The sequence below is a fragment of the Xenopus laevis genome, chromosome 6L (assembly GCF_017654675.1).
Source record: "Xenopus laevis strain J_2021 chromosome 6L, Xenopus_laevis_v10.1, whole genome shotgun sequence".
Lineage (NCBI taxonomy): Eukaryota > Metazoa > Chordata > Amphibia > Anura > Pipidae > Xenopus > Xenopus laevis.
Genome location: NC_054381.1, coordinates 128,057,997 through 128,077,546, shown reverse-complemented (window position 1 = coordinate 128,077,546; position 19,550 = coordinate 128,057,997). Strand labels below are relative to the sequence as shown.

General features: G+C 43.4%; 1 protein-coding gene across 3 annotated transcripts in view; it reads right to left on the bottom strand.

Annotated features, from left to right (window-relative positions):
- c8orf34.L (chromosome 8 open reading frame 34 L homeolog) overlaps positions 1-19,550 on the bottom strand; it is a 128,970-nt gene extending 109,420 nt beyond the window's left edge. For all 3 annotated transcript variants that reach the window (XM_018268073.2, XM_041566487.1, XM_041566488.1), the window contains exon 1: positions 19,056-19,550. In XM_018268073.2, coding sequence (XP_018123562.1) covers positions 19,056-19,124 — 69 coding nt within the window. In that variant the 5' untranslated portion in view covers positions 19,125-19,550. The remainder of the gene's footprint in view (positions 1-19,055) is intronic.

The following is a 19,550-nucleotide window of genomic DNA, read 5'->3' as shown; positions in this document are numbered from 1 at the left end:
TATGATTGGCTCTCCAAAAACACGATTTTAGCGACTTTTCACAAAACCCCACATTTTTGGGATTATCCAGCAAAGATCACAATGTCAAGAAACAACTTCAGGGATATCTGTCATTGACTTCTACATGAACTGGACAGGTTTGAGATGGAGAATTTTCGATTTTTTAGCAGATTTGGGGTTTAATACATCTCTAAAACTTAGAGAGCTTTTTTTTTCCCTTAATAATTTAATTTTCCCCCCTGAAAAATATCATTCTTTCCCCAAAAACCTCGACCAGAAAAAATTGATGTTAAATATTGGTCTAATTGGATCACACACAGTTGGTGGCCATATATATATATATATATATATGTGATTACTCATGTTCTGCCCGCCTGCCACCTCATAGATACAAGATTCTAACATACGCTCACAGTTTTCTAATCAGAGCCAATCCTCTCACCCAGCGTTTTTCACCTGACTATGAAGGGTGCCATTATTCTGGGGAAGAATATTGGATTGCGTGTAAATAACATGCTTTTTGCATTTCTATAGTAAATGAGCCATTATGAGATCTTGATCTTGTAGCCCTCTCAAGGTTATACACTCTCATTTCTACACTAGGATTTTCATTCCTCATTAATAACACCATGAGTTGTTATACACAGGACACAAAAAGGACTAGTTATTTATAAATGGGAACACAATGTTGCATTTCTTTATTCAAGGTTTGCCCTATTTTGTGTGTATATTTATGTATGCATCGACTTTACTGTGACAATTTCATCCATGACAACACTTACTATATTAGTTATAAAAATACCCTAAAGTTAGCCGCTGAAGAAGTTGCTACCTGGGCCAATCTTCATAAGAATGGCTATAAAGCACTGATCAAGGCCACAGCTGCATGCCCATGGCCAACCCCTTCAGCAACACCACAGGACTGGTAACAAGGAGTGGGCAGACTGCAGGACTAGCCTTGGCAGGAACGGAGCCCTGCTCATCTCTATATGTACTTTTATAAATGGGGCACTCAATTATTAAAGGCATGTATGTGCCCTATTATGCTGCCTGCACTGGGAGTCTCCAGATGGAGTGTGGGTACTATTAGCCTGCACCCCCAGTGGGAGAAACGATTTTTTGATTACTGGTACATTTATGGTAAATGTCTATTTTGCTGCCCTATTTATCTGTGGTTGGTCAGCCTGATGGCCGGTTCTTGTAATGTATTTTTGTTATGAAGAAAGGGGGACCCTGCCCAAGCACCTAACCTCAAAGGGGTGACTGAACTGCAAATCATTTTCAAAAAGTTTGCCTTAGAGCTTTAGAAACAGTTTTTATCACATGCCACATTAATGGTCTACTGAAAGTTAAGCTGGCTGCAGCCCTACTATTGGGCCAAAGAGCAGATTTAAGTACAGATATGGGACCTGTTATCCAGAATGCTTAGGGTTTTGGATATTGGTAATGGATATTTCCATAATTTGGATCTTCATACCTAAAGTCTACTAGAAAATCATGTAAACATTAAATAAACCCAATAGGCTGGTTTTGCTTCCAAGGATCAATTATATCTTAGTTGGGATCAAGTACAAGCTACTGTTTTATTATTACAGAGAAAAAGGAAATTATTTTGTAAAATTTGGATAAAATGGAGTCTATGGGCAGGGTCAAACTGTGCCAGAAAAAACCTGGCGGGCCCCTGGCCCACTATAGGTGCTGCCCCCCGGTCTCCCTCTCGGCCCCTGGTCATGGCCGCAAGCAGGAAAAAAGATAGGCGCGGAAGAACTGGAGGAGGGTTGTGGCTAGGGTTGCCACCTTTTCTGGATAAAAATACCAGCCTTTCTATATATTTATCTTTAAATACGGGCCAGATGGCAACCCTAGTAGTGGCTGGGGTGGGGGGGCCTGAGGTGCCTAATGTGTCTTCGCCACTTGGGCAGGGGGGCTGGGGGCACCGCAGCAGCAGACCCCCCAGTCCGACCCAGTCTATGGGAGACAGCCTTTCCGTTATTTGGAGCTTTCTGGATAATGGGTCCCATGCCTGTATACAGATATTTGTAGCTGCCAATGGTGTGTGGCAGTTACTCTAGAAACAATAAACTGCACTGTGACCACACCTCCCAATAGTCCTGATTTTTGGGGACAGTTGCAAAAGGGGTGGAGCGTACTAAAGGTTAAATCGCAACTATGCCTTTAAATGCCTACCCTTCCATCTTTCTCCCTAGTTACTAGGCAAAAGCCTATGACCCAAATTCACTAAGCGCCGAAGTGCCTAACGCTAGTGTCAATTCGCTAGCGTTGGGCATTTTCGTTACTTCGCAAATTCACTAACAAACGCTGGTGTAAATTCGCTAGTGTTACTTCGCACCCTTACGCCTGGCGAATTTTCGCTACGGACGTAACTACGCAAATTCACAGCGCGCAGTGTACTGAACGCTACCTTTTACGCTAGACTTCCTTCGCCACCTCAGACCAGGCGAAGCGCAATAGAGTAGATAGGGATTGCTTAAAAAAAAAGGTCGAATTTTTTCTAAGTTGACGCTGGCGTTTTTTCTATATTATGGGTGATAGGCTGAAAAAGATCGAGATTTTTTTGGGGCTCCCCTCCTTCCCCCCTACATTTCCTGACTCATGGCAACTTAACTATACAGTGGGCACATGTGTAGGGCAAAAAAAAATTTTATTTGATGTTTTGAAGGTTTCCCAGGCATTTGTAGTGATTGTACGTATTCCTCCATTGAAATTTGAATTTGGCGCCGTATGCAAATTAACCATCACTAGCGTAACTTCGCTTCGCTTAGCCAATCAACGCTAGCGCAACTTCGCAACCTTACGCTACCCTTGTGCGCAACTTCGGATTTTAGTGAATTTGCGGAGCGCTGGCGAAACTACGCCTGGCGAAGTGTGGCGAAGTGCGGCAAAGTTGCGCCTGGCGCAACTACGAATTTTAGTGAATTTGCCCCATGTATCTAGTTAGTTATTTACATAACCAGTGTTATTGGCCAAGAGGTGTAATGACCACTTCCTACCACACTTCAATGTAGTGCTGGGAAAGGGGTGGATCTTCTTCTATCGCTGCTGGTGTCCTTACCTACTGGTTGTACTCATTGAGCCTGGGTACACCAAGGCCCAGTAAAGCCACCTCCCTAAAGGGACCTGTACCTTTAGCGACTAAGTCGGGGACCAGGGAAACCCGTGAATGAGGTTAGCTAGAATTAGGTTCAATCTGTTATGTTATAGATTTTTTTATATTCAATTTTGAAATCTGACATGGGGCTAGACATTTTGTCAATTTCCCAGCTGCCCCCAGTTATGTGACTTGTGCCTGCACTTTAGGAGAGAAATGCTTTCTGGCAGGCTGCTGTTTTTCCTTCTCAATGTAACTGAATGTGTCTCAGTGGGACATGGGTTTTTACTATTGAGTGTTGTTCTTAGATCTACCAGGCAGCTGTTATCTTGTGTTAAGGAGCTGTTATCTGGTTACCTTCGTATTGTTCTTTTGTTTGTCTGCTGGGGGGAAAAAGGGAGGGGGGTGATATCACTCCGACTTGCAGTACAGCAGTAAAGAGTGATTGAAGTTTATCAGAGCACACGTCACATGACTTGGGGCAGCTGAGGAATTGACAATATGTCTAGCCCCATGTCAGATTTCAAAATTGAATATAAAAATATCTGTTTGCTCTTTTGAGAAATGGATTTCAGCGCAGAATTCTGCTGGAGCAGCACTATTAACTGATTCATTTTGAAAAACATTTTTTTTCCCATGACAGTATCCCTTTAACTAGTAAGAGCAGCTGTGTGCTCCATTGAGGATCTGTAGCGGGGAGTAGCTTCCCAAAGGCTTCTTGATTGCCTTTAGTGCAAGGACCACAGTGGATAGGGCGTTAGGCTTAGACTCCATCTCCCTGACCACTCCACTGGGTGGGATCCAGACCACTTTGAGGTACATCTGCCTGGGGGAACTGATGTACTCTTTGACTACAATGCCTTATGGGAGTCACATTCTCTATGCTGTGTCATCCACCTGTTCTGCCCAATGTGATGTACATCTGCTAATACCTCACCATATGTAAGTAAACTTGTGGTCATTGCCTTAGACTAATAAATTATCCTTTTTGTTTTACTATAAGAACCTCCTGGTGTCCGATCATTCCTATTTTTATGTACAGTAGCCTGAGTGTTGTAGTTCCACTACTCCTTTATGGGAATCTTCCACTTAGCGAAGGCCCTGATCCTGATGTGTGAGTCGCAATGTAACCCATGCTCCTATCACTCGCTGGACACTTAACTACTTGTGGTCTGGATAGCCCAGATTAACGTCACAGTAACAAATGACAATTATATGCCTTCTGGCCTTTTTCTACACATCAATGGGAATCCCCAACTAAAAAAAAAACCTGCAGTAGTTATTAGGTGCACATTATCTAAATGTAGTTACATTTTTTCCAATGACAGTTTAAGTAGTAGTTTAGGAGAGATTAGCTAAGGCAGAGTAAATAAAATCACATCCTGATAGAGCGGCAATTGTAATGCGCCCAGGTTCCAGCATGACTGCACGTGCCGACGTTTTCTCACTTCTTAATAACTTTAGCACTTGTGCATTGATGGAGGGACTCAGCCTGTCAGGTTACTGTGACACATACAAATGTAACCATTAAAGGCACATTATAGTGACTAACTGCGGAACTTGCTTTTAAACGAGCAGATCAGATGGTCCTATGTTCTTGTCTGCCATGAAATTCTAGATAATTCGGAAAACAGTAAAGAAGGGGAATGTAATAATAGTAATAATAGTTGTAAATTGTTGAAAAAGAAAAAAAGGAACAAAATGTCACATTTGGTAATGTAATATTCTTCATTAGACAGTTATCACGTGGCACATAGGACATTTGTAAGACCTGCTTGAAGGTGGTTAAAATCACCATGTATTTTGGCACAAACCACATTGTTCCTTTCTTTTTATCAACTGATGTTTTTGGGCACCACCTTTGAGCATATGACAATGGATGGTCCCTAACTTTTGCAAGTGCTTAGCAAGTTCTGTACCTCCTCCCTACACTCCTTGCACTGCTCTGGGGTAGACCCAGGTCTAATCGTGGAAAAGCCAAAAAGACCCGAGCCTAGGGCAGCAGGATTTTAGGGGCTGAATGCTGCCCAACTACATCCACATTGCTTCTGAAGCACTGGGGACCCGCAGGAAATAGGTATAATTTTTTTAATTACCCATGCACCAATCCCCCAGTGCTCCAGACCCAATTATGAACATTTTTGCATGAGCATGAATGGGAGGGGTAAATAAGCAGAGTTGCCCGAGAGGCTGAGAAAGCACAGGTTCCCGAAACGTTGTCTAGTCTTTTCCACAAATACACGTGATTTTCAGAGTGCTGCAGCATGATTTTTGGGATTATTCGGTTGAGGAAAGCTACAAAAGTGGAAGCAATTTCATTTAGACTATTTGATATAAAGTTTATATTATATATACACTATATTCTGCAAGGAATCTCTTTTGGTAGAGCTTCTCTACAACCCATGTCCCTGCTAATTGCTTCATTACGGCACTTGCTATTTATCCAACTCATGCCAAGATCCTCCTCCATACAAATAAAACACAACTGACTCAGATTTGTTTACCTGTAGAGTGATACACCTGAATAACAAAGGATGTAAGAAATGTGATCCGGAGAGAAAAGAACATAGCGAGAAGAGATACCGTGATGGTAAGTGCTACACAAGAGTCTGCTAATTGTGTTCATCTGAGTATGGTTAGCCATGATCATGCTGTGGAACTGTAAGGGTAGGACTCCACGAGCGATTTTGTCACGATCCGACGCGCTGTGACAAAACGCATGCGACAAAAATAAGGTAAGAGATAGAATAGAGCGTCTGCATCCGACAGTCGTGTCACGTCAGATCAATGCTGCGACACCATGTGACAATTCTATCTCTTACCTAATTTTTGGCACAGCGCGTCGGATGGCGACAAAATCGCTGGTGGAGTCCTACCCTTAGAAGTCAAGGGAAAACGAAAGCACTCAGGACATTTTCTCTGTGTCCTGTAGAGCAGTATAAAATTCTTCATTGGTTTATTACAGGTTCTAGAGGGTTTCTGATACTGGAATGGCACATGTGCAAAACCTTTATTTAGTTTCAAATAGTGGGTGGTTTTATTTACTAACTATCAATAAAAGCAAGGTGAAAGAACTCCCAAGACAATGTTTCATGAAGGAACAATCTATGTCCTATATCACCAAAAACCACAGTTAAAATTGGTGCTGATTGGTATACAAAATCACGTGCCCTTTGGTAAAACATTTGCTGAAGTTTACATGATTCTGTGTGAGGAGTGATCAGCGTTGGCAGCTTGAAGGAAGGATGTGGATCTGCATTTTCAGTAACGGAGACAAGGAGTTAAGAGAAGGATAAAGTAGAGATCTGTAAATAGGCACACATCAGACCCAAGTGTAATAGCAAACCATTGCAAAAGAGAATGTATGCCAGGAAGGAAGCAATCAATGCAAGGGTGGTGCTGCAAATGTGCCCTCCAATCACAAGCTGCAATCCAGAAGACTGCAACTGTCAGTCTTTATACTAGTGTTATGGAAAAAAAAAACATTTGTAGGGACTGAATATATGTAATTTATGTCTGCCTTTAAGTCCCCTTAAATAATTTTAGAAGCAGGTCAGTCAGAATGTTTACAGTGAAGCAATGGACAGTATCTGAAATGGGAGTTGCAGTTTAATAACATCAGCGACATATAACCAATGTATGATCTATACTTTTTACTAGCACAGATTTCATACAGTACTGATGGGACATACAAATAAGCCAGACCTCAGCCTCCTCCCCAGCAGGCAGCCTTTGTGAGGTCCCTCTATGGGCTACAGACTCATCAAGCAGCACAGCGGGATGTACCACAGTTACTCTCTATTTCTCTGAGAGAAAAGAACTCAGCACTTTGCTCTCGATCTGAATTTAATCCCAATAAAAGTCAATGAATTCTTTTTTATTATCAGTTGTTTATATAGCGCTGACATCAGCCCCTGCCCCAGTGGAGTTTACAGGCAAGGGTCCCTATCACATTCACACATACTCGGGTCAATTTCATCAAAAGCCAATTAAGTTGCTTGTATGTTTTTATGAGAGATGAAACCCATACAGACACAAGGAGAACATGTAAACTCCTTCCCAGGCTGGAATCAGGCTCAGGACCCCAGCGCTGCAGGTTGCCAAGCACAGTGTCAGACTGGGGGGTTTCAGGCCCACTGGGGATGTCGGATTGGGGCACAAACACCCCCCCCTGGCCTCCTCTAACACACCCATAGGCCCCCACCCCAGCTCTAAGGTCAGGGAGCAGCACAGGCCATGGGGATCATCCCTAGCCAAGCATTATGCTATACGAAAAGCACTAGTTGTCACTATAACCACAAGCACTATATTTGATAGCATATATATTTGATAACATATATATATATATATATTTGATAGCTTACCCTTTGTGATATTTTATTTCCCCAGGGAACTACCGATATGTTCCTGTTGCGGTTAAACATAGTTGCAAGTTTCCATAAAATGTGAACAATAGGTTTCTATGGGTTCAGACACACAGCAGAGCGTTTTCTGGGTTTACTGGCTTAACAACAAAGCAGTCTGAATCTTCCAGTGTAACCTGCTAGTCACTGATAGGATACAGACTGGTTAAACTGGTATGTACCGCTCTACTAGTCATGTTGCAGTTGTGATTACTCTTGACATGTGCAGCCAATCAAAATGAGGATATTACTCGCACAAATTCCTCCCTCCCCACGACACAGTTATAAATACAGAACCTAATGGATCAATGTGCCGCCTGCAATCGCTCAGTAGGATTATTGGCATTACTGTATAGAATCCATCCACAATGTCAGACAGAGACAAAGCCCTACAGCAGGCTGTCACTCTGCTTCAATGTCTGCTTACATTTGGCTACACATGGTAACTACAAGGGGTTAAGGCTAAGGAAAGTGAACAGTAAGCCAGATAGCAAAGAAGTATTTCGGAATTCGATTTCTAAATTTGCTGAAATCATTAAAAGACTATGATGGGTTTCAGTGATCAGGGTCATTTTTGACGGTGCTGTATGTCCCCTTGCATTCTTCTGCCATGTATTGTGTATTTGTGTAGTTTGGAATAATAATTAATTTATTGTGCTGACATCATGGAAAGAGTAATTCATCAATCAATGATTCTCTGTACCGTATTTGGAATTGCCAAGCACTAACAATAACCAATAATTAGCTGTGAATAAAGAGAAGAATTGGATAAATGGATACAAGACTGACAACTATATAAATGGCTGTACGTGTCTCTGTATCCAGTGCAACTCTTGACACTGCCCAGCCGTGTTCTACAGTTTCCCATGAAAAATTAGTCACTTTGTTAAAGAGGTTGTTCACCTTTAAATGAACTTTTAGTATTATGTAGAGCAGGGCTTAGGCCAAGCCAACCATGCACCCTAACCAACATGTCCGCCTGGCCCGCCACCCACACTGCGCACGATCAAACATGTGCTCACGCGACTGACAAGACTACACACATGCTCAGTAACAGAGTGGCGGTGAGGGAGGGGAAGGGAGGGAAGGCAAGGGGAAGAAGGGTGGAGGAGGGAGGGGAGAAGGGAGGGAGGGGAAGGGAGGGAAGGCAAGGGGAAGAAGGGTGGAGGAGGGAGGGGAGAAGGGAGGGAGGGGAAGGAGAGGGAACGAGGGAGGGGAGAGGTAGATAGGGCAGAGAACACAGACTAGGGGTAGGCAGGAGACGCTTAATAGATGTCTGCTAAGCACCCCCTTATCGTTGCTCCCTAGGCAGGTGCCTCTTTTGTCTACCCCTCGTTCCGGCTCTGATGTAGAGAATGCTAGTCTGAGACAGTTTGCGGTTGGTCTTCCTATTTTATTATGTGCGTTTTTTAAATGAATTGGCTTTTTGTGAGCAGCTTTTCAGTTAGGAATTTCAGTAGCTATCTGGTTGCTAGGGTCCAACCTAGCAGTGGTTCGAAAGACAGAATGGAATATGAATAGCGGAGGGCCCAAATAGAAAGATAAGTAAAAAAAAGTAACAATAGCAATAAAAGTGTAGCCTCATAGAGCAATAGTGTTTTGGCTTTTGGTGCTCCCCCCCCCCATTTGAAAGGTGGAAAGAGTCAGAAGAGGCAGGCAAATAATTTCAAAAAAACTATAAAAAAAATAGGCCCTTCTAGAACATACTGAAGATGAACCACTCCTATAAAGGGCCAATATTGTATTTTCAATTTGTGTGTCTAATAGAGAGCCATTTTGGCACCCAAGCGACAGAGCCATGGTGGAAGGGCAGGATTGCCATCGTAGGACCAATATTGTACTTTCCTACACTAAAATAGTGTCTCTTCCTGCTCCAATATGGGCTCATCATTTACCAACTAACATAGAGGTATATTTATCTAAGGGTGTAAGTGCAGTTGCTCTATTTTCACCCTTAACAATGCTATATAAAAGAATAGAACTCAGGATTGCGGGAAGTCCATCTCCCATACACTACATGTAATCAAATAATTCACATTTTTTAAAATGATTTCCCTTTTCTTTGTAATGATAAAACAGTAACTTGTACTTGATCCAAACTAAGACATAATTAATCCTTATTTGAAGCAAAACCAGCCTATTGGGTTTATTTAATGTTTAAAGGGGTTGTTCACTTTTAAATTAACTTTCAGTATGATATAGAGTGTGCCATTTTGAGACAATTTGCCTTTCATTTTAATTTCTTATTATTGTTTTTTTAATTATGTAGCTTGTTATTCAGCAACTCTCCAGTTAGCATTTTCGGCAATCTGGTTGCTAGGGTCCAAATTACCCTAGCAACCATGCATTGCTGTGAATAAAAGACTGCAATATGAATAGGAGAGGCCTGAAAAGAAAGATGAGTAATAAAAAAATAGCAATAACAATAAACGTGTAGCCTTACAGAACATTTGTTTTTAAACAGGGTGAGTGACCCCTATTTGAAAGCTGGAGAGTGTCAAAAGAAGAAGGCCAATTATTAAAAAAATATAATAAAAAATATATAATGAAGACCAGTTGAAAAATTGCTTAGAATTAGACATTCTATAACATACTAAAAGCTAACTTAAAGGTGAACCACTCCTTCAATAACTAACTATACAGGTATGGGACCTGTTATCCAGAATGCTTGGGACCTGGGGCTTTCCGGATAACAGATCTTTCCGTAATTTGGATCTTCATCCCTTAAATCTGCTAGAAAATCATGTAAACATGAAATAAACCCAATGGGCGGATTTTGCTTCCAATAAGGATTAATTATATCTTAGTTTGGATCAAGTAGAAGGAACTGCTTTATTATTACATAGGAAATAATTTTTAAAAAATTTGGCTAAAATTAAGTCTATGGGAGACAACCTTTCAGTAATTCGGAGCATTCTGGATAATGGGTTTCTGAATAACGGATCCCCTATATATTTCATCAATCCAATCATTTCTATGAACAAGTCCTGTTGGAAGCCAAGTATATGTATTTGTCCCATTTCCTTTCAGATCTCCCAGCAGTGTTCCTGTTGCTAGCCGGCTATACAGCCTACTCATATCTGATCTCCTCGCTGCTTGACTGCATCACTTGCTTAGGAATAACTCCACATCATGTCATCGCTCCTGCTTGATAGTAAATTGCCACCGGCTCTGTGCTTGCCATCAGGATTTCTGCATCTTGCACACACGATTCTTTATTTCCGCTCATTATCGTACGAGGACTTCAGCTTCCACAAACAGAGTATTAATTCTGTTACTTGCATCGCAATAGGTTTTTAATGCACGTTGCTCTTCGCTGCAAATGCAAAGCTATTTATGTATATTTTTTTATATTGCCATATGTGTAATTTGCTTATATATCGTTTCATTTTCTCCAGGAGTGGAGGAGAGCTCATAATTTGGGCATATCAGAATTCGCAGCCACCAGGGAAAAGGGCCAAGTTTCTGAAATGTTTGGGGGCACGTCTCTTTCATAGAGTGTGGATGCTTGTACAGGTATGGAATCCATTATCCAGAAACCCATTATACAGAAAGCTCCGAATTACGGAAAAGCCATCTCCCATAGACTCCGTTTTATCCAAATCATCTAAATTTTAAAAAATTATTTCCTTTTTCTCTGTAATAATAAAACAGTACCTTGTATTTGTTTCAAACTAAGATATAATTAAACCTTATTTGGAAGCAAAACCAGCCTATTGGTTTATTTAATGTTTACATGATATTCTAGTAGACTTAAGGTATGAAGATCCAAATTATGGAAAGATCCCTTATCTGGAAACCCCCAGGTCCCGAGCATTCTGGATAACAGTAGTGGCGTAACTACCGGGGGAGCAGGGGGTGCGATTGGGCCAGGGCCCGCACCCCCTCAGGGCCCCCCCGGCAGCTCATGCGCCACGATTCCCAGCGGTTCCAGGTGTACGGAGGTGGGGCCTGGCAGCGCGTCCCGCGCCAGGGCCCGCCCCCTCTAGTTACGCCACTGGATAACAGGTGCCATACCTGTTATATATTTGCCTGTGTGGATAGAATGAGCCCCAGTGAAACTGTGCATAACGCTGCCCTTGTGAAAGCACCATTTAGGAAGAATGCACTATCCTGTGTTCTACTCCTCTGTACAATTCCGACAGCCTATCCATTAATGGGGAAGTTTAACTTTAAAGGAGAAGGAAAGGTCTTGGTGGCGCCAAAAGTTATGCACCTCCAAGTGATCGCATGTATTTACCTGAAACCCAGGACATTGCACCTATTAGGATAAAACTGCACCGGCTCAGGGATTCTTCCAGCGAGCACCAAATTGATTGGCTTCTTTCTTCAAATTTCCCATGCATGTGCAGCTGCGAGAAAAAATAAGCCGGAAGACGATCGCTCCATGGTGCTCGCTGGAAAAATCCCGGGCCGGTGTCGTTTTTTCCTAATAGGTGCACCTTCCCGAGGTTTCAGCTAATTACATGCGATCACTTGGGTGTGCCTAACTTTTGGCACCCCCAAGTTAAAAGACCTTTCCTTCTCCTTTAAGTTAACTTTTAGTATGTTACAGAGTGTCCTATTCCCAGCAACCTTTCGATTGGTCTTCATTATTTATTCTTTATAGTTTATGCCTCCCTCTTCTACTGCTTTCCAGCTTCCAAATGGGGGTCACGGATCCCAGAAGGCTAAAAACTATTGCTCTCTAAGGCTACATATTATCATTAATTTTTATTACTTATCTTCCTATTCAGTCCCCTTCCAATGCTTTCGTAGAGCATAGCCTGGTTGCTAAGGAAAATATGACCCTATTTACCAGATAGCTGCTGAAATACCGAACTATAAAGCTGCTAAACAAAAAGCTAAATAACTGTAAAACCATAACAAATGAAAACCAATTGCAAATTGTCTCAGAATACCACTAAAAGTTAATTTTAAGGTGAACAACCCTTATATATATATATGTATACAGTTTATAGATTGTTTTCCAGAACTAGATAACTTGGCTGCCAGGCTTTATACTTTTCAGCAAACACTGCCAGAAGCTTCTGTTTAATATTCACAAGACAGCTAAATTTCAGTGAAAAACCTAATGGAGTTTGATTGAGGTAAAGCTCAGCCAGTACTAGTGATTAATTCACCCTTGTTCCAAACTCAGTAATTATCTTTGCACAGCAGAGCAGAAGGGAACAAATCAAAGTTTACATCTAGATGGGAAAATAACAGTTTGCTACTGTGCAATTGGTCTGTTTGTACTGATACAGTGAACTGCAAGGACAAGCACGAGGGCAGAGACCCATTATACAATCCAGTATATCACTGATACAGCCCTATAGGTGACACACAGCCATAAACAATGCTTCAAAATCTATATACAGTCTGCTTGATTTACAATTCAGTTTCATTACTTACTGGAAACAAGTGTATATTATTACTGATAGTTAAATGCATTTTCTGGCACTTCGGGTGACTGCTTCTAAGAAAAACAACTTGCCTTGCTGTATGGCAGGGAGTATATACGTAATCAAATTTACAAAAGCCTCACTCAGGTTTCGACAATACAGCGTTTTTTGTGTACTACGCACTGTACATTTTGGCATTCATGTGACAAGAATAATAATTGAATTTTGGGACAACAGATTCAATGAAACTGTAAAAAAATCAGGGCCATTTTGTGGTGACAGTAGCTCTTTAACGCTTTATTCAGATAATATGTGGTGTTTATACAAATGGCCTGTAGATGTCACTGTGCTCAAGACTGTGTATGCTTCCTGTCAGCTTAAAAGTGAAAGCTTACTGTTGTGTAATGGCTGCATGAGTCTGCTAATAAAGCACTGTTATACTCTCCTCATCCTCGGCTACCCAAAACATAACAAATGGCAACAAGGATGGCTCTTCTACCTCTGCAGCAGCCTGCACCTTTTCTTCCAAAGCCTGGTGAGCTTACCATACCTTTTACTGCTTGGATCCGTATGTTTGAAAATTACATTATTGCTGCTGAACAAGGGGAGATTTCTGCTGCTAGAAAGCGTGCTTTACTTATTCACTGCCTGGGAGCAGAGGGGCAGCGTATATTCTATACATTACCATTACCTGATGATACTTATGAAACTGCAGTTACTGCTATAAAGAACTTTTTTGTGCCAAGAGTAAATGTGGTTGCTGAAAGATATAAATTCCGCTAACGTAGGCAACGTAATGGCGAATCCACAGAACAATTTGTAGCAGCTTTGAGAGAGCTGGTTGTTACCCGTGAGTTTGGGAATCTAACAGATGAAATGCTAAGAGACCAAATAGTGGAAAAAACAAACTCACCTCGCATTAGAGAGAGACTGCTCCTAGAGCAGGATTTAACTCTTGCAAAGGCTATTACAGTTGCTAGCCAAATTGAAACAGCAGTAGCAGAGGCTAAAACTCTCAGTCAGGGAACTGCTGGGAATGTACAGACTGTGAATTCAGCACTGTGGCCTAATAATGCACAGTCACAGGCAAAATACTGTGCTGAAGCAAGGGATTCGCCTACAATGCAAAACCGTGCAGCAAATACAAATAGAAAATACTGCAAATCATGTTACATGTCCTGCAAAAGCTAAACGGTGCCGCAGATGCACAAAAGTAGGACATTTTGCTAAGATCTGCATATGGAATGCAAGTCGTCTTGCTCCTGTTAGATATGACTTTGGAGAAGCTCCATTTGATGAAGGACATTTTCCTACTCCTGATGTCGACTGCAATAGGCCTGAAGAAAGTGAACCTATAAGGCGTACTGAGAGAATCAGAAAACTACCTGCATGGACCCAGGACTATGTGATGTGAATAATGTATATTATTGCTTTAAGATGCATTGTTGTTGTTTATTACATTTGCCCAAATGCTTTCCTACTATGTGGTGTTTATACAAATGGCCTGTAGATGTCACTGTAGATGACACTTATACTGTGTATGCTTACTGTCAGTGTAAAAGTGAAAGTTACTGATGTGTAATGGCTGCATGAGAGCCTGCTAATAAAGCACTGATTATACTCATCCTCGGCTACCCAAAACATAACAATAATGATATCCAACCATGCACAATATGGCATATGGGTCCCTATCAGATTGCTCAGAACTGAAAATCCACTAAGTCAATGGCCTCTCTTAGTTTCTGTGACTGAGAGACACCCACTAACCCCTGGCTCTGCACACTGTTAGTTGTATGTATGGCAACTCCCTGCACCTACCTGCTGCCTGGCTCTGCACACTTTGCTTGTAAGTATGGCAACTCCCTGCACCTACCTGCTGCCTGACTCTGCACACTTTGCTTGTAAGTATGGCAACTCCTGCACCCATCTGCTGCCTGGCTCTGCACTCTGCTCTGCTTGTATGCATATAGTGCAAACCCCTGGCTCTGCACCCTTTGCTAGTTGTATGTATGGCAACTCCCTGCACCTACTTGCTGCCTGGCTCTGCACACTTTGCTTGTATGTATGGCAACTTCCTGCACTTACCTACTGCCTGGCCCTGCACACTTGTATACATGGCAACTCCCTGCACCTGTCACCTGACAGGCTCTGCACATTTTACTAGTAAGCATGGCTGTGCAACTCCCTGCATGCAAAGCATTTTCTGCTTCCTCAGCAGGAGCCAATACTGATCTAGTCGTGGTGAAAGCCAATGATGCTATTACAATTATAAGATATGTCCCCAGCAAAACCATGGCACAAAAATGTTGGAGTCACTGGAGACTTCATGAGATTATAGATTATGGCACACACAAGTTTTTTTTTATATTATTTGTGGTTATTGTGTTATTTAGCTTTTTATTCAGCGGCTCTCCAGTTTGCAATTTCAACAATCTGATTGCTAGAGTCCAAATTCCCCTAGCAACCATGCATTGATTTGAATAAGAGATTCTAATATGAACAGGAGAGGCCTGAATAGAAAGAGGAATCATACAAAGTAACAATACATTTATAGCCTTACAGAGCCTTTGTTTTTAGATACGGTCAGAAGAAGAAGAAGGCAAATAATTAAAAAACACAATAAAAATAAAAAATGAAGACCAACCGAAAAGTTGCTTGGAATTGGCCATTCTATAACTTAAGGGTGAACCTAAACTTTAACACATGGTATTGGTCCAGGAAAGTCCTTCTAGTAAAGTACAGGGAATGTCTGGCAGGTTTGTGAAGGCGACTGTGCATTATACTGGGCGTTACACACCTGTTGTGAGCTGCAAATACAATCTTGCAATATGTGTGAAGACAAGGGGAAGGTTGAGAAATAGTTGCACACAGCAGTCGCATCACACAGTCACAGTTCACAGTGCACCAGCCCAAGTGACAGCGCGCTACCACCATTCAGCCACTAGAGGCGCTGCAGCAACTCTGGGAATACACAACTCAGCAGGTTCTGCTGCCTCTCGCCATGGCAACAAACAGGACGCTTTGGAGTCACCATTTGCCCATTATGGAACTAAACTGATGCCTCCCTCCTCAATGCCTACGTACAATGTGCCAACACATAGGGATGTCGCGGACTGTTCGCCCGCGAACTAATTCGCGCGAACATCGGCCGTTCGCGTCCGCCGAATGTTCGCGAACGTCGCGCGACGTTCGCCAATTTGGGTTCGCATTAGCTGGCGCTTATTTTTGCCCTCTCACCCCAGACCAGCAGATACATGGCAGCCAATCAGGAAGCTCTCCCTCCTGGACCACCCCCACACCCCCTGGACCACTCCCCTTCCATATATAAACTGAAGCCCTGCAGCGTTTTTTCATTCTGCCTGTGTGTGCTTGGAAGAGCTAGTGTAGGGAGAGAGCTGTTAGTGATTTGAGGGACAGTTGATAGTAACTTTGCTGGCTAGTAATCTACTTGATACTGCTCTGTATTGTAGGGACAGAACTCTGCAGGGATTTGAGGGACAGTGAGTTTAGGTTAGTTAGCTTTGCTGACTAGTAATCTACCTTCTACTGCAGTGCTCTGTATGTAGCTGCTGTGGGCACTGATCTCTTCTGATCTCATCTGCTGACTGCTGCCTGTAACCCAATAGTCCTTGTAAGGACTGCTTTTATTTTCTTTTTTGTTTTTTTACTTTGCTACTATAAGAGCCCAGTGCTATTAGTCTAGCTGTGTTGGGGAGTGGGACTGGTGTGCTGCTCCTCCTAGTAGTTCACCACTACCAGCACCAACCAGAGTCAAAATTGTTACAAAGTATCTTATTTGCACCTGTTAGCTGTTCTGAGCTCTCTGCCAAAAGCTAATTAAGTTAGAAACGGTTTTTTTTCTGGCTGTTCAGTGCAGAGAAAAGAGGGACTGGTGTGCTGCTCCTCCTAGTAGTTCACCACTACCAGCACCAACCAGAGTCAAAATTGTTACAAAGTATCTTATTTGCACCTGTTAGCTGTTCTGAGCTCTCTGCCAAAAGCTAATTAAGTTAGAAACTGGTTTTTTTCTGGCTGTTCAGTTCAGAGAAAAGAGGGACTGGTGTGCTGCTCCTCCTAGTAGTTCACCACTACCAGCACCAACCAGAGTCAAAATTGTTACAAAGTATCTTATTTGTAGTACCTGTATTGTGCCAATCACTGACCCTGTATTGTGCCAATCACTGACCCTGTATTGTGCCAATCACTGACCCCTGTATTGTGCCAATCACTGACCCTGTATTGTGCCAATCACTGACCCTGTATTGTGCCAATCACTGACCCCTGTATTGTCCAATCACTGACCCTGTATTGTGCCAATCACTGACCCCTGTATTGTGCCAATCACTGACCCCTGTATGGTGCCAATCACTGACCCTGTATTGTGCCAATCACTGACCCCTGTATTGTGCCAATCACTGACCCCTGTATTGTGCCAATCACTGACCCTGTATTGTGCCAATCACTGACCCTGTATTGTGCCAATCACTGACCCCTGTATTGTGCCAATCACTGACCCCTGTATTGTGCCAATCACTGACCCCTGTATTGTGCCAATCACTGACCCTGTATTGTGCCAATCACTGACCCCTGTATTGTGCCAATCACTGACCCTGTATTGTGCCAATCACTGACCCTGTATTGTGCCAATCACTGACCCTTGTATTGTGCCAATCACTGACCCCTGTATTGTGCCAATCACTGACCCTGTATTGTGCCAATCACTGACCCTGTATTGTGCCAATCACTGACCCCTGTATTGTCCAATCACTGACCCTGTATTGTGCCAATCACTGACCCTGTATTGTGCCAATCACTGACCCCTGTATTGTTGCCAATCACTGACCCCTGTATTGTGCCAATCACTGACCCCTGTATTGTGCCAATCACTGACCCCTGTATTGTGCCAATCACTGACCCCTGTATTGTGCCAATCACTGACCCTGTATTGTGCCAATCACTGACCCCTGTATTGTGCCAATCACTGACCCCTGTATTGTGCCAATCACTGACCCTGTATTGTGCCAATCACTGACCCTGTATTGTGCCAATCACTGACCCTGTATTGTGCCAATCACTGACCCCTGTATTGTGCCAATCACTGACCCTGTATTGTGCCAATCACTGACCCCTGTATTGTGCCAATCACTGACCCTGTATTGTGCCAATCACTGACCCCTGTATTGTGCCAATCACTGACCCTGTATTGTGCCAATCACTGACCCTGTATTGTGCCAATCACTGACCCTGTATTGTGCCAATCACTGACCCTGTATTGTGCCAATCACTGACCCTGTATTGTGCCAATCACTGACCCCTGTATTGTGCCAATCACTGACCCCTGTATTGTCCAATCACTGACCCTGTATTGTGCCAATCACTGACCCCTGTATTGTGCCAATCACTGACCCTGTATTGTGCCAATCACTGACCCTGTATTGTGCCAATCACTGACCCTGTATTGTGCCAATCACTGACCCCTGTATTGTCCAATCACTGACCCTGTATTGTGCCAATCACTGACCCCTGTATTGTGCCAATCACTGACCCCTGTATTGTCCAATCACTGACCCTGTATTGTGCCAATCACTGACCCCTGTATTGTGCCAATCACTGACCCCTGTATTGTGCCAATCACTGACCCCTGTATTGTGCCAATCACTGACCCTGTATTGTGCCAATCACTGACCCTGTATTGTGCCAATCACTGACCCCTGTATTGTGCCAATCACTGACCCTGTATTGTGCCAATCACTGACCCTGTATTGTGCCAATCACTGACCCTGTATTGTGCCAATCACTGACCCCTGTATTGTGCCAATCACTGACCCCTGTATTGTCCAATCACTGACCCTGTATTGTGCCAATCACTGACCCCTGTATTGTGCCAATCACTGACCCTGTATTGTGCCAATCACTGACCCTGTATTGTGCCAATCACTGACCCTGTATTGTGAGTGCCACTCAGCCCTCCTCCCAGTATCCCCATGACATACAGCAATGCCACAGCACAAATGCCCCCACAGCTGCGCCATGTGCTCTAAGTGTCCAGAGGAAGCCCATTAACCCGTTACACCCCGGGCGGCTGCAGCACAAGAGAAACCCCCGCTTCCCTCTCTTGTCATAAGTCTGAATGTGCTCGGCCGAGCCGCAGCTCCTCACCTCAAACAGAGGTCCGATCTTGTTCTTTTCCAGGTAGCCCTGAATCCTGCTTTGCTGGCCAGACGCCATGGTGGAGCTGGAACGGCCGGGAGCCAGGAGGGGTCTGTGCACGGATCTCTTGTGCGGAGAAAGTTGCCGGGGGAAGGCAGGTCTGTCAGTCAGATGGAGGTGCGGGGAGACGCGGGGCTGGGATCATACAAGAAGCAGCAGCAGGGAAGGGAGAGCGCATGGTGCGGGCTGTACGGCTGCTTCTCCCCCGCCTCTCGCTCCCTCTCCCTTGTTATAGCGAGTGCCAGTGGTTACAGCAACAACACGAACAGCCACGAGCCTTCAACTTGCTTCTCAGGCAGCTCCTCTCAACTTGCAGCCTCCAGTCATTACTGCTCCCTGGCAACCCGCTCATTGGCTACTGGGATGGGGTCGGCGATGGGGACTTATTATTAGAGGGAAAGATGTAGCGTTGCCAGTGTATCAGCCACACCTGCTCCTTATACA